The sequence below is a fragment of the Petromyzon marinus genome, chromosome 20 (assembly GCF_048934315.1).
Source record: "Petromyzon marinus isolate PM22_M1 ecotype Great Lakes invasive population chromosome 20, UKy_Petmar_22M1.pri1.0, whole genome shotgun sequence".
Taxonomy (NCBI): domain Eukaryota; kingdom Metazoa; phylum Chordata; class Hyperoartia; order Petromyzontiformes; family Petromyzontidae; genus Petromyzon; species Petromyzon marinus.
In genome coordinates, this window is record NC_133686.1 from 4,080,205 (window position 1) to 4,094,411 (window position 14,207).

At 53.1% G+C, this 14,207-nt stretch overlaps 1 protein-coding gene and 1 long non-coding RNA gene across 2 annotated transcripts in view; one reads left to right on the forward strand and one right to left on the reverse strand.

Moving 5' to 3' along the window:
- The window catches only part of LOC116944220 (uncharacterized), a 30,700-nt gene extending 17,337 nt beyond the window's left edge, over positions 1-13,363 (reverse strand). Inside the window, exons 1-8 of the mRNA XM_032957736.2 lie at positions 13,230-13,363; positions 8,472-8,535; positions 6,415-6,627; positions 5,528-5,650; positions 3,715-3,855; positions 2,725-2,850; positions 1,225-1,347; positions 387-509 (exon numbers count right to left, since the gene is read on the reverse strand). Coding sequence (XP_032813627.1) covers positions 387-509; positions 1,225-1,347; positions 2,725-2,850; positions 3,715-3,855; positions 5,528-5,650; positions 6,415-6,627; positions 8,472-8,535; positions 13,230-13,358 — 1,042 coding nt within the window. The 5' untranslated portion in view covers positions 13,359-13,363. The remainder of the gene's footprint in view (positions 1-386; positions 510-1,224; positions 1,348-2,724; positions 2,851-3,714; positions 3,856-5,527; positions 5,651-6,414; positions 6,628-8,471; positions 8,536-13,229) is intronic.
- Positions 457-13,274, forward strand: LOC116944221 (uncharacterized). The gene is made up of 3 exons (XR_004403058.2): positions 457-616; positions 1,233-1,284; positions 13,169-13,274. It is a non-coding gene; the product is annotated as an uncharacterized LOC116944221 (long non-coding RNA).
- Positions 13,364-14,207: the final 844 nt, after the last annotated feature.

Below are 14,207 nucleotides of genomic sequence, written 5' to 3' on the forward strand. Positions count from 1 at the left end.
CCCCAGTGGCGATGTTTACACGCCGCACCAGGTACTAATTTAAGGCTGAGTAGACCTAGGGGAGACCCAGGATCGGTTCAAATTATTGCCATTGGTGCTGGCCGTGAACGGGAGTCGAACTCAGGCCACCGGGTTCGTAGCGCAGCGCGCAAACTGCGCGGCTTTAGAACTTAGGCACAGACCTTCAAGTTGTGATTCCGCACCTCCGGCGAGCACGCCCGGGCCACGTACGGTGCGAAAGAAGTTCAACGTACATCGTACGCAAGAAAAACTACCACCACCGCGCCAACCCATCGTCATGGACATCATACACCACCGCCACCGCACTACCTCCATGGCTAGCCACCCCCCTGCTCCCACCCCCCCTGGCGGTGCTGGGACTCTACCGAAGCAGGAGAACCCATCGCCGTTGAAGCCCTGGAGGCACTGGCAGAAGTAGGAGCCGATGATGTTCCCGCAGCGCGCGTTCGCGTCACAGCCGTGCTTCCCGCTCGCGCACTCGTCCTCGTCTGCGCGGCAGAGACGAGGGGGGAGGAGAGCACGTGACGAGTGTCTCTTTCTCAATATGATGCCCGCGGTCGTGGCGGTGGTGATATGCGAGGGCTGTGACATCGTGGTTGGTAGCAATTTGGTATCACGATCGTAGCGAGGACGACGATGGTGGTGGTGATGGTAGTGGCGGTGATGATGATGATGATTGATGGTGGCGGTGGCATTGAGTGCGTGTGATGCCTCTGATGATGGCGGCGCTGTTAGTGATGGAAGCGTTGTAGATATTGATTGTGCACGATGTTCATGATGATGGTGGTGGTGGAGTTAGTGGCTGTGGTATTGCGAGTGAATGCGCGTGACGCTACTGATAGCAACGAAGGCGAAGATCACAGTGGTGCTGACAGTGATTATGCATGAGGCTCATGATGATTTTTTTCGATTTGAAGCTTTCGTGACTGCAAGGATTAATCTTCTTTGGTTCTTTCGGTAAAGTCACGTAGAATGAGAATTAAATAATAAAATAACACAATAAAATTCTCACGACGTTTCGGCCACAACGCAAGCGGCCGTCTTATTGTGTTATTTTATTATTTTATTATCATTCTACGTGACTTTACTGAAAGAACCAAAGAAGAGGCTCATGATGATGCTGATGATGCAGCTGATCGTGCAGCTGATCGTGACGACGACAATGCTGATGACGATGGCGTCGATTCGGAAGACGCTGTTTGCCTTCGCAGGTGGTGCCGTTGCCACGGTAGCCCGGAGGACAGGAGCAGCGGTAGCTCCCGAGTGAGTTCTGACACACGCCGCGTCCCGCACACAGCCCCGGCCTCTCCGCACACTCGTCCACATCTGCGCACACGCGTACGTACACATGCACACACACACACACGCGTGTACACGCAGCGGCTTCGTGCACATTAGGGGGCAGCGTTTTCACCTCCCGACGCGAGAGTGCAGAGTAATGTTCATCACACGACAATCGGACGGATATTTTCAATGCTCACGGTAGGAATCTACTTCGATTAGGTGGAAACCCGAGTTTAATTTGACGGGGTTTTAGTGTTTGTGTGTGTGCAGTTCGTAGTGGTTAGCGGTAGTGTAGCAGTTAGCACGCTGCGCTACGAACCCGGGGACCGGAGTTCGATTCCCACTCACGACCAACACCAGTGACGATTATCTGAACCGGTCCTGGTCCTCCCCTCGGTCGTCTTAGCCTCAAATGAGCACCTGGTGCAGTGTATGAACATCGCCACCCGGGAGATAAAAGCAGCCAGGCGTGGTGCTGTCCACCCACCCCCTCGTGTGCGGTGCCGGCCTTCATAGGTGCTCGCTAACAGCACTTGCCCCAACAGCACTTGCCCCAACAGCACTTGCCCCAACAGTCTGTCAAGGCTATATGGGGGATCTTTATCTTTGTTTGCAGTCGTTCGTGGTGTGAGTGGCCATCAACTCGCTGAACCTAAGAACCAGGTTAAGAGTTTTGATTTAAAGCTTTCGTGACTGCAGGGATTCATATTCTTGGTTCTTTCGGTAAATACTCTATGGTTTTTTCGGTAAAGTCACGTAGGTAAAATAAAATAGATTAAAATAAAATAAAACAATTTATTTTATTTTACCTACGTGACTTTACCGAAAAAAACAAATAGTATGAATCCTTGCAGTCACGAAAGCTTCAAATCTAGAATCCTTCGGTAAAGTCACGTATTTGTATTATTTCAGGTTAAGAGTGTTTGGCTGATACACATTTCCACGTGATAAGCCACTTCCTTGAGCTATCACTTGTGGCCAGGTCGCTTCTGGAAAAGTGCAAGAAAGCTCAGTGGGCCTTACCTGGTACAATAAAAAATAGTTACGTTTGATTTTGTTTGTTTAGGTGTAATTAAGGGCGGTTGAACACCACGTTTGAACCACATTTTGTAAGTAAAACGGAATCATTCCACTCCGTAAAAGGTGTGAAACGAATATTTCCCCCTGAATCCATATATTTTTGCTTCGAAAATCTGTAGGAGGGGGTTTAAAAAAAATTCGGCAGCCTACCGTGAGCGCGCGAGTGAGTGCGTCGCACGGAGTGCAAGCGTGCACGTGAGCGCGTGCGAACACGCGTGCGTCGCGCGCGGGTGGGTGTTTGTTCGCGCGCGCGCGAGTGGGTGTCTGTTCGCGCGCGCGCGAGTGGGTGTTTGTTCGCGCGCGCGCGAGTGGGTGTTTGTTCGCGCGCGCGCTATTCACCGACGCACGCAGCCCCTTGGGCACGGAAGCCGCCCTGGCAGACGCAGGCGTAGCTGCCGAGGTTGTTGACGCAGAGGTTGCCCAGCTCACGGCGGCACGTCTCCTCGAAGGTGCACTCGTCCACGTCTCCGCGGTGCCGCGGCGAGGTCGCAGGTCGTGGGTTGGGGGTGCAGAGTGGGACGGGTTCGGGCGGAGACCGGCGGAAGCGACGGCGAATGATAGAGGAGACAGCGGCGTAACGAACGCAACAACAAAAAAAAGGACATTGGGCCGTTTAAAATCAGAGGGAACAGGACTCGTCATTGGACAGGATACGAGACAAAGTAGAGGACGCAGGGTACTGAGAATAGGGGATGTGTGATGCATGTATGTTGACGTTCTTTCGCACCGTACGTAGCCAGCCGTGCTGATCGGAGGTGCGGGGAAAGACGACAACACGAATGTATGCCACAGAGGTATTTACAATGGGTTTTTTTTGTGAATTAACAAACGTTGATGTACAGTCCCTTTGTCAATCCACTGCTGGATGAAGGCTTCCCCACGCTGTGTTGGTCAGCAGGGAGTTGTTTGACCGGACTCACGCTCTGGGGGTGGGAGGGGGGAGGTGTTGGGGACTGGTTCCAATGATATCGGTTCCGATAATATCGCTCGCCACTGGCGTTGGTAGCGATGGCGAATCTAACACGGGTCGTTGGGTTCATGGTGCTCCTGACTACAGCACTCCTCTCATCCCTGTGCCTGCAAACAGCGCTTCGTTTCAGCCGGAACAGTTCGGAACGCTGTTCCGGGAACAATTCTGGAACGCCGCGTATAAAGAAACGCGGCCAATGTTTAAATTGCAGTGCCGGCGATTTCTGGATCGCAAGTCGGGTGTGGCGAACGATTCCCTTCGGTGTGGTGCCGGTAAACGCGAGTGCTTCGCCTGCGGTGGTGGTGGCGGCGGTGGTGGTGGCGGTGGTGGTGGCGGCGGCGTCGTCGTGGCTGTTTTACCGATGCAGGCGCGGCTGTCGAGTGAGAGCACGAAGCCCGACTCGCATGCGCACGAGAACGACCCCGGCGCGTTGCGGCACACGCCCCGGCCGGAGCAGGCCTGCAGCCCCGTGACCCGCGCCAGCGCGCACTCGTCCACGTCTGCACGTGCGCACACAAAAAAATCCCCCGTATAACACAGGCTTTTTTTGGGGGGGTTAGATCGCGTAAATATATATAAATAAAGATGTGTCGTTAAACCCGCCACCACCCGACACAGCCAACTAGTAAGGGTTGTCACGTAAACAGAACGTGGCCAATTCGTCACGAGTACAGCACACCGGTGTGTTGGAGAGCTAAGCAACAACATTTACAATCTGAGTACGACGTTTCACCAGTAATTACAACCAGCTTCATCAGGCGACAGCCAGATTTGTATAGAGGCGTAGTTGTGATGACAACACTTGTGCACTCTTCTTGCACAAAGTGGGGGGGGGGGGGGGATTAATTAATCAACGTACTTTATGCATCTGCATTATGCGAGCCCATTGATTTTGTACTTCCATCCCCCGTATAGCCTTCACAGACTGTTGGGGCAAGTGCTGTTAGCGAGTAGCACCTATTAAGGCCGACGTGGCACACGAGGGGGGTTGGTGGCCAGCACCACTCCTGGACCGGTTCAATAATACGCCACTGGTGTCCAACTTGGGTTGCCGGGTTTGTAGCGCAGTGCGCTAACCACTGCACTACCACTCACGCGCACACACCCGCACAGACTCACGCACACACACAGGCGCACCCACACACCCGCACAGACTCACGCACACACACAGGCGCACCCACACACCCGCACAGACTCACGCACACACACAGGCGCACCCACACACCCGCACAGACTCACGCACACACACAGGCGCTCCCACACACCCGCACAGACTCACGCACACACACAGGCGCACCCACACACGCGCACACAGCGCAGTAGGGCAGTGGCAGCGGCTTGAGCGGTGACAGTGCAAGGAGACATAGAAGAGGTGTTATCGATACGTGTCGTGCGAAGGCTTTCGTGACCAATGTTACGATTCCTGATTGGCTTCCTGTGCGTTCGATCATCGTGTGGGTATTACAGCAACGTCGATTTGAGCTGACAAGGCCAAACAAATCAAGTTGTCACGTGGGCAAATATGACAATTGATTTAGATTTTTTTTTTGGCAAACCCGAGATTGAAAAGCAAGTAAAATTTTGATACGTGGGTCACATAATTTCTTTGCCTCGCAGGACATTAATTGGCCGCGTTGTCTTCAGCGGTGTAGCTGGCTGTGTAGCGCAGCGTCGCTCCACATTGTGCTGAGTGACGCTGCATTGTGCTGCTCTTATCATGTATGTTGGACTTCTTTCGCACCGTACGTAGCCAACCGTGCTAATCGTAGGTGCGGGTGAAGGACAACAAACTAAACACAAAAATCAGTTCTAAATTGATGCGTTTTGAATCTAGATTATTTAAAAGTGCATAGCTCCAGTGGCTTCCTAATATCGGAAGGAAGAGCGTTCCAGGTGGCCGCAGAATCGCACCTTAAAGCGCGCGATGCGGTGACCACCGTCCCTGTTCTATGCGCGGTCGTGCTGCGCTTCACGGTGCAGTACTTTGCTGTGCCGTGTTCAGCGGTGCGGCCGGCTGCGTCACTGCACATCGATCTGCTACGTCGCGTCGTGTTGCATCGTGTTGTGCTGCGCTTTGTGGTGTCGTGTTGTACTACAATCGTGCTGTGCGGTACTGCAACGCGCTGTCGCCGCGTTGTGCCGCGTTGTGCCGCGTTGTGCCGCTGCACGCACCCTCGCACCCTGCGGGCCCCATGATGTACCCTCGCGTGCACTCGCACAGGAAGGAGCCGATGCGGTTCGTGCAGTTGGCGTGGAGGCCGCACGGACCCGGTCCCAGCGAGCACTCGTCCACGTCTCTCACGGCAATGCAAGAACACACGGGGGAGGGGTGGTGGGGGGGGGGGGGGGACCGGGAGGAGGATGAGAGGGAGGGGAGAGACACAGGGAGAGGTAAACGGCAGAGATGCAAGGGGAGATACAGGGATAGATAACAGGGGAGAGACAGGTCGAGACGAGATGGGAGCCAGGGAGAGAATAAAGGGGAGGTAATTGAAGAGATGACAGGGGAGATAGAGCGATGAGAGGGGTGATGAGGGTACAGGAGTGGTAAATGGGTCAGTCTGTCACTGGGTTTGCAATTACAAATCGACGCTTCCTCCGCTCATGCCTCTCTCACTGTGTTTCCAATTAGACGTTTCGTTTGAACGATTCAAGTGTTACGCCAGCAGATATTACCTGCTGTGACACATGGCGTAAATATCGAATGGGAAAAGCAACCCTCCCATCAGTCGTGACAACGTCCAACGGGAATTAACTCGAGAGAACGTTGGACGAACCCAATCAAGAAGGGCGCAGGTTTGGGCTTGCGATAGACGGGCGCGAAACAACAACAATCCGCGTACGGAACGTTTCGCCGAACGTATCCGAGACGTTGGCTGTCAAAGTTTGGGGGTTGGGGGGGGGGATGGTGGGGGGGGGGGGACGACCCACGACTGGGAAAAACGCCGAACGCGGATCGACACCAAAACGATGACGGCGAAACGGAGAGGCGGGAACGAGAGCGTTGTTTTTTTCTGCAAAGAAAATAAAAGGAAGACCATCTCCGCGCGTCCCGTTACCCACGCATCCCGGCCCCTGGGCTTCGAATCCGGCGGGGCACGTGCAGTTGTCTCCCTGGCGGGTCGTGCCATCCGGGCAGCCGCAGCCGCCCCCGTCCAGGGGCACCAGCTCCCCGGCGCACGGGTCCAGCTCGCCGGGGTCAACCGCGAGCTCCTCCGCGGTCTCCACCGCAGTCTCCACCGCGTTCGTCCCGTTCCCCTCAACAGGGGGAGCTGGGCAAGTCGGGGGGGGGAGGGTTAGGGGGATAGAGGTTCAGGGGTTAAGAGGACGGAGGTGGAGCAAGCTCTGTAACGTCGGGAGCGGTGGTGTAGCGGTTATCGCTACGAACCCGGCGGACCCGAGTTCGACTCCCGCTCGCGGTTGACACCGGTGACGATTATTTGAACCGGTCATGGGCCTCCCCCGAGGTCGACTCGGCCTCAAATGAGTACCTGGTGCGGTGCGTAAACATCGCCACTGGGGAGACAAAGGCGGTCTGGCGTGGTGTCGGCCACACCACCCTCTCGTGCGTCGTTCTGGCCTTCATAGGTGCTACTCGCTAACAGCATTTGCCCCAACAGTCTGTTAAGGCTACGCGGGGGATCTTTGTCGTTGTCTTTGTGTTGTTAATAAGTTTGCGAATACATAGCCAAGGACGTGGCAGAGCTTGCTAGGTCTTCGAAAACTGGGAATTTGAGAACCCCCTCCACGCTAGAGATACTTTTCATTCACCTCTGTGCTCCCCGTTGATTAAAAACGGCTCTAAACTCCGTTAGATTTGGGCTTCACACACCCCACCAATGCAGCCGCACGGAGCAGTGGTGACAACCTGCGGGCGACTTGCATTCGGAAACGGTTGCGAGTTACAAAGTCCTGGTCGGCGGTCGACTCGGTCATTCATCCCTCCAGGGTTGATTTTTTTTTTTAAATGAGGACTGCTTTGTGCGTCGGGAGGACTGCCGGAGGATGGGGGGAGACGCGCGGTGGTGCTGGAGAGGGAGGGGTGAGGGGAGTGGAGGGAGAGTCGTTTTGAGAAAAGTGGAGAGGTTGTGGCAGAGTTAGGAACGGGGAGGGGGGGGCGAACGCCGTTTCAGCCGGTGACCGGATCTTGACAATTGGACCATCTGGGAGTAATTTCGGGGCCAGAGGGGAAAACAAACAAAAAATTATCCCAAAAATCTGGTATGTGCACATGGATACGCGCACGCGCTCACGCATGCACACATGTGGGACTGCGTACCACTGCCGGTTGTAGGTTGATGGACGGAGAATTATTTCTGGTCTGGTCTGCGCTGCACTCTGCTCTTACGACCAAGTGAAGTATTTCCATTGGCATCGGCAAATTTGTACTTTTCCCATTTTAAAACATCGTTTTAACGAATTCATAGAACCATCTGATGAGAGGAGAACTGAATAGTAGTGTTAGCGGAGTGACGCTTGAGAGGCATTTAACTCCAGAACATAATTCCGCACCCAAAAATATAACTTAAGAGTTGTATGGCAGAAACCGAGAGACAGTGTGATCAGCCAATCATATATCAAAGAAAGCTTCAGTAAGTCTCAAGACTCCTTTTCAAGAGGGTCCTGCATTGGGGTGGTTTTGACCAGTGTCACTAACGAGCGCTTGGCTACATGTGGAAGGAAAAAAATGCACGCACACACATGAAGGATAACATTCAACATCCGCACAGATGGATGTGATAATCTACTTGCTGTACTGGTAGTAGTGTGGCATGGTTGTTGACGTGTGCCCTGGTGCAAGGAGCGAAATGGGACCTCCTCTACGTAACTGGGCGCCTGGGCCATTTCGACCCATTGGTTGGTCGTGGTGCAGTTGCACCGCCTGTAAACTTTTGATAGCTGCAGCACTGGATACTGGCATTTTCTGGCCACCCCGATAGCATCGCGAAGTTCGGAATTTCGCTCATCGGCGTGATCCGCCAACCGTTTCTTCCAAAGCGCTGGATCACAGGCGGTGTGTGTGCGCTGGTGACGTGATTGATGAGGGCGAGGGGGTGGGGTGGATGATGGGTTTCGGGAGATGGAGGTGGGAGAGGAGGTGGAGAGAGACACGTACCCCTGATGGGTTCTGCTGCGGTGTCTGCCACGCTCCGGATCACGTCGTCGATGTCGGCCAGTTCCTGCGTGCACACAAGCGAGCGAGCGTCCGCACGCACACAAAGCTCAATCAGGGGGCGAGCAAAAGTGCACGCACAAAGCCGGGCTACGGTAACGCCTCTCGAAGCCGGACCCATTGGGGGGGGGGGGGGGAGATCCTTTTGTGTTCTGGATGATGTCTGGCATCCTGTGGGTCTCATGAGCAGAGGCAGGCCCGTTCAACATAGGAAGCAATGCCACGTGCGTGTATGATGAGAACTGTTTTCCCACAAGAAAGGCACGGCCAGATGGCTGAGGGGTCGAGCGAGGGGCTCGAAATTCGGGAGGTCGCGAGTTCATATCCTGGCTGTGGGTTGACTCAGCCCATCATTTCGATTTAAAGCTTTCGTGACTGCAAGGATTCATCTTCTTTGGTTCTTTCGGTAAAGTCACGTAGTCTCGTCCCTTCACCTGATGAAGGCCGCTTGTGTTGTGGCCGAAGCGTCGTGAGAATATTATTGTGTTATTTTATTTTATTATTTTATTATTTTATTCTCATTCTACGTGACTTTACCGAAAGAACCAAAGAAGATCAGCCCATCATCTCTGCAGGGTAAGTCAACGTGAGTTGTCCTATGGATGCTCTCCTCACCTCCGAGAAACAAAGAGAGGAGCTCTCTGCTTCTCAACTTTTGTTTATATAAGAATTGTGAACAGCTGGACACTGGCAGAATGTCCCCCGTGCCTTCACCCCGCTCATACTCCAAGCCCCTGGTGAATGCAGCAATCTTGTCATCCCTGGAGCGTTTGTCTTGTTGAGGCTATCGGTCCCTTCGCATGCCATTGTAGGCGATTGATTGCCACTAACCAAGATGTACAAAGACAAAGAGCCTGTAACAAGTGCTGTTAGCGAGCACCGATAAAGGCCGGAACGGTACACGAGGGGGTGGGTGGCCAGCACCACGCGAGGCCGCCTTTGTCTCCCCAGTGGCGATGTTTACACACCACACCAGGTACTCATCTGAGGCTGAGTCGACCTAGGAGATGCCCATGACCGGTTCAGATAATCGTCACCGGTGTTGGCCGTGAGCGGGAATCGAACTCGGGTCACCGAGTCCATAACGCAGCGCGCTAACCGCGACACCACCGCTCCACTACCGCTCCCCGACCGAGACGTACAAACAAGGACAAAGACAAAGATCCACCATATAGCCTTAACAGACTATAGGGGCAAGTGCTGTTAGCGAGCACCGATAAAGGCCGGAACGGTACACGAGGGGGTGGGTGGTCAGCACCTCGCCCGACCGCCTTTGTCTCCCCAGTGGTGATGTTTACACACCGCACCAAGCACTAATCTGAGGCTGAGTCGACCTAGGAGATGCACATGACCAGTTCAGATAATCGTCACCGGTGTTGGCCGTGAGCGGGAATCGAATTCGAGTCGCCAGGTTCATAGCGCAGCGTAGCGCTAACCGCTACACCACCGCTCCCCGTACAAAGGCACACGCGCACACACCCAGGGGAGAGGTTTGAGCACCAAATACACCGATACACTCATTGGCTATTGCGTTGAATAGCGTCCCGTAGTTTACATGAAGTGCTCTTGCCAATGCCTTCTAGTAAGTAGTCCAGCAGCGTGTTGAACAAGCCTCACCGCTGGCGAGACCTAGAATATCAAAACCGATGCAGAGTTTGCTTGCTTGCACATAATTATGCTGCTTAATGATATTGTTGTGGAAAGCCATGCAATAGGCTGATAGACTAAACCATCTTTGTATGTCAGGAGCGTTAACGGGTGTGGGGACAAGGGGGTGCCTTGAAGCTACGAGTTGGGGCCTCCCTTGACAACCACCGTGAGATGTTTTCAACAATATTGGGGCCCCACCTGACCGATAGCCGCACCCCCTGAGCTAACAAATGTAAATAGGCCACTGATGGCACGCTGGAACTTCTTTCACACCGTACGGTGGCCAGCCGTGCTAAGTGGAGGTGCGGGGCAAGGACAACACACCGAACACAATAAGCGGTTCTACAGAAATGAGTTAGGGGCCATCTATTTAGTACGTACGCATTGGAGGGGGGAGGGGGGTTAACCCAAATGCGTTACGCTTGCGTATGGGGGGGGGGGGTCTACTGTCAATGTACGCATAGGAAACGGGGGGGGGTGAAGCCTCGACAATAATTTGTCTACATTGGCCTTCAAATTAGTTAGATAGTCCGCCGGTGGACTATCTGTTTGCTTAAACACGTTCATATGATTAATCAAGAGACACAGAAGGGAATTGTTTTTGCTCAGTATTGCTTTTCCACGCAGGTATTACTTTTCCACGCAAGGTATTTGTGGAGCCATTAAGAGCAGCGACCCCGGTTTACGTCGGGGACGCGTTCCCGAAATGCGCGACGACGAATATTGAAAAAACGACGTAAAATCGAAGCGATTTCCCCCCCCCCCCCCCTTCATCCAAATCATCACCAAAATCACCCAAATGCTTGCTGCGCACCAACAAAACAACGCACTCCGCGGTAAGTTTCTTTCGATCCGCGACACAGAGCGGTTCCTGCGCGGTTTGGTCGGCGGTGGAGGCGCTGGAGGCGGCGGAGAGAGGCAACGGATAACGAGGAAAGGAGCGGGGACGATGCCGTCAGCGTTAGCGTGGGGTTGATGCGACGTAATTTGCAAAACGACGTGAAATTCTGGAGACGGTAAATCGGGGAGGGGGGGGCGGGGCGCTATTACTGTGCCACAATCTGCGCGCGATGTATTTATTCTCTCGATAAATAATTCCTCGATGACTAACGTCGCCGTACCAGGCACTCTTTAAGGCTGAGTCGACCTAGCGGATGCCCAGGACCTATTCAAGTATCGCTCGCCACTGATGTTAGCCGAAGCAGGGAATCGAACCCAGGTGGCGCAGGTTCGTGGCGCAGTGCGCTTAGCACTACGATACATAACAAAGACCAAGTTCTCCCCAATAGCCTTAGCAGACTGTCGGGGCAAGTGCTGTTCGCGAGCAGCACCTCCGAAAGCCGGCAACGGCGCACGGAGGGGATGGGTGGCCAGCAACACGCCCGGCCGCCTTTGTCTCCCCTAGTGGCGACGTTTTTTACGCACCGCACCAGGTACTCATTTGAGGCTGAGTCGACCTAGGGGAGGCCCTGGACCGTTCGGATATAATCGTCACTGGTGTTGGCCGTGAGCGGGAATCGAACTTGGGTGGTCGGGTTTGTAGCGCAGCGTAGCGCTAACCGCTGCTCCACCGCTCCCCACACGATATACACACGCACACGCACGTGTCCTCTGTCAAGTGCTTGCATATTGTTAATGCAGAGTCACGTTATGCCGTGTACCTATTGTGATGCGAAATTAGTGCTGTTGCTGCTGTATCATCTATTGTGCTATTGTGTTGTTATATCATCTATTGTGCTGTTTCTACTTTATCATCTATTGTGCTGTATCATCTATTGTGCTGTATCATCTATTGTATTGTTGTATCATCTATTGTGTTGTTGTATCATCTATTGTGTTGTATCATCTATTGTGTTGTTGTATCATCTATTGTGCTGTTGTATCATCTATTGTGTTGTATCATCTATTGTGTTGTTGTATCATCTATTGTGTTGTATCATCTATTGTGCTGTATCATCTATTGTGTTGTATCATCTATTGTGTTGTATCATCTATTGTGCTGTATCATCTATTGTGTTGTTGTATCATCTATTGTGATGTTGTATCATCTATTGTGTTGTATCATCTATTGTGCTGTATCATCTATTGTGTTGTATCATCTATTGTGTTGTATCATCTATTGTGCTGTATCATCTATTGTGTTGTTGTATCATCTATTGTGATGTTGTATCATCTATTGTGTTGTATCATCTATTGTGTTGTTGTATCATCTATTGTGCTGTATCATCTATTGTGTTGTATCATCTATTGTGTTGTATCATCTATTGTGCTGTATCATCTATTGTGTTGTTGTGTCATCTATTGTGCTGTATCATCTATTGTGTGGTGATGTTGTGTGACCTGGACGCTCTTTTCCCTGTTTGCGCTGCGCCATCGTCTCTTGTGTGTGCCTGCTGTGTGTGAACTGTTGGTTGTCGTGATTAGTTTGTTGTCCTTCCCCCGCACCTCCGATCAGCACGGTTGGCTGCGTACGGTGCGAATGAAGTTTAACATACAGTACACATGTCCTTATGTTCTGCCGTATCATCTCCAATGTTTTGAGTGTTGTCATTAATCTTCTATTGCGTCCTGTTTCTTATGGTTTCCAGTATCCACTAATCTGCACCATATATCCTTTATGGCCCATACCATCTGCTGCTGTCCTGCTTTCTGTACTGTGTATCCTCCACGTCCTGTACCCTATGTGTTCCCGCACCTCCGATCATACGACCCATATTCTCAGCGCCCTGTGGTCCTCTGCTCTGTATCCCGTAATCCGGTCCTGTTACCTGTGCTCCGTGTCACGTATCCTCTGTAAGTCGGATACTTCGTAGTGTCCTGCACTCTGTCCCGTATCCTCTGCATACTTTGCTCTGTCCCCTTTCATTCGCGTCCCGTTCCCTCTGCACGATGTCCATCGTTCCCCGTGTCCCTTTATCCCGTCTGATGATGCGTCCTGTTCTCCCCTCTGCTCAATGGCCTGTCATCCTTATCTCTGGGGTACCCCGTAGCCTGTATCCCCTTGCGCTGTGCACTACCGGGATCCTGCCTTGCCTCCATCCATCCACCTACCTTGGCCGACCTTCCCTGCGCCACGGGTCGTGGCGCTGCGGGCAGCGGCTGCTGTGCCTCGACAGTGGATGCGCACAGCACCACGCAGAGAAGCAGCATCTTCTTCTTCGTCGTCTTCATCATCATCATCCTCCCCCACCGCGCGCAAGGCGGACACAGACGCAACCAGGCGGAGACAGCTGAAGCTCCAAACACAGCAGCCAGGAACAGCAGCAGCCAAACTCGAGCCGGCGTAACTGCGCGAACGCACAGGAGTCAATCCTCTTTCTTCCCGGCGTTAAAGAGTTGATCAGAGTGACGGGCGAGTCGATCAGAAAGAACGACTTGAAGCTTTCGTATCGTCTTCTCGCCGCGTCTTCTTTGATTGCGTTACTTGAAACAGGAGACGATCCTTGAGGATTCCACGCGATGCTGCGTTGGTGTTGTTTGATGATCGCGAGGGCGAAGCCGTTGTTGGTTTTTGTGCAGGCAGCTCTAGGATTCGAGGCTGTGGTTGTTGTTGTTGGGTGGTTGGTGTTGTTGTTGGGAAGGGGGGGGGGGGCTGAGGAATGGAGTGGATGGTAATTGGGGGAGGGGTGAGGCTGTGCATGCACCACCACCAACCCTATCCAACTTCATTCTTCCAAAGTTTTACACAACCACCACCACCAACCCCCCATCGGCCACATGCCCTTCCAAGCATTCCTGCCTTGACTCCCCTCTGAGACTCTCCAGCTCATAGGAAGTGCATGGGAGGCTGTTTGTCGTCAGGCTGACGATGTCCATGACAACAAACACCCGCTCTGCGCTCGACATCGTCGGCTCTCGGCAGCTAAGCTAATCAAGCGTCGTGGACCTGGATAGCGGGATGGTGCTTTTGATGGGTGCCTGCCTTCGCTAGCCCGACATGACCATTTTGGGTGAAGTATGGTGGAAAATCTCCCCCCCCCCCCCGCATGGCATTGGCATCCCCACATTCATGAGTGGATTTATATTGTA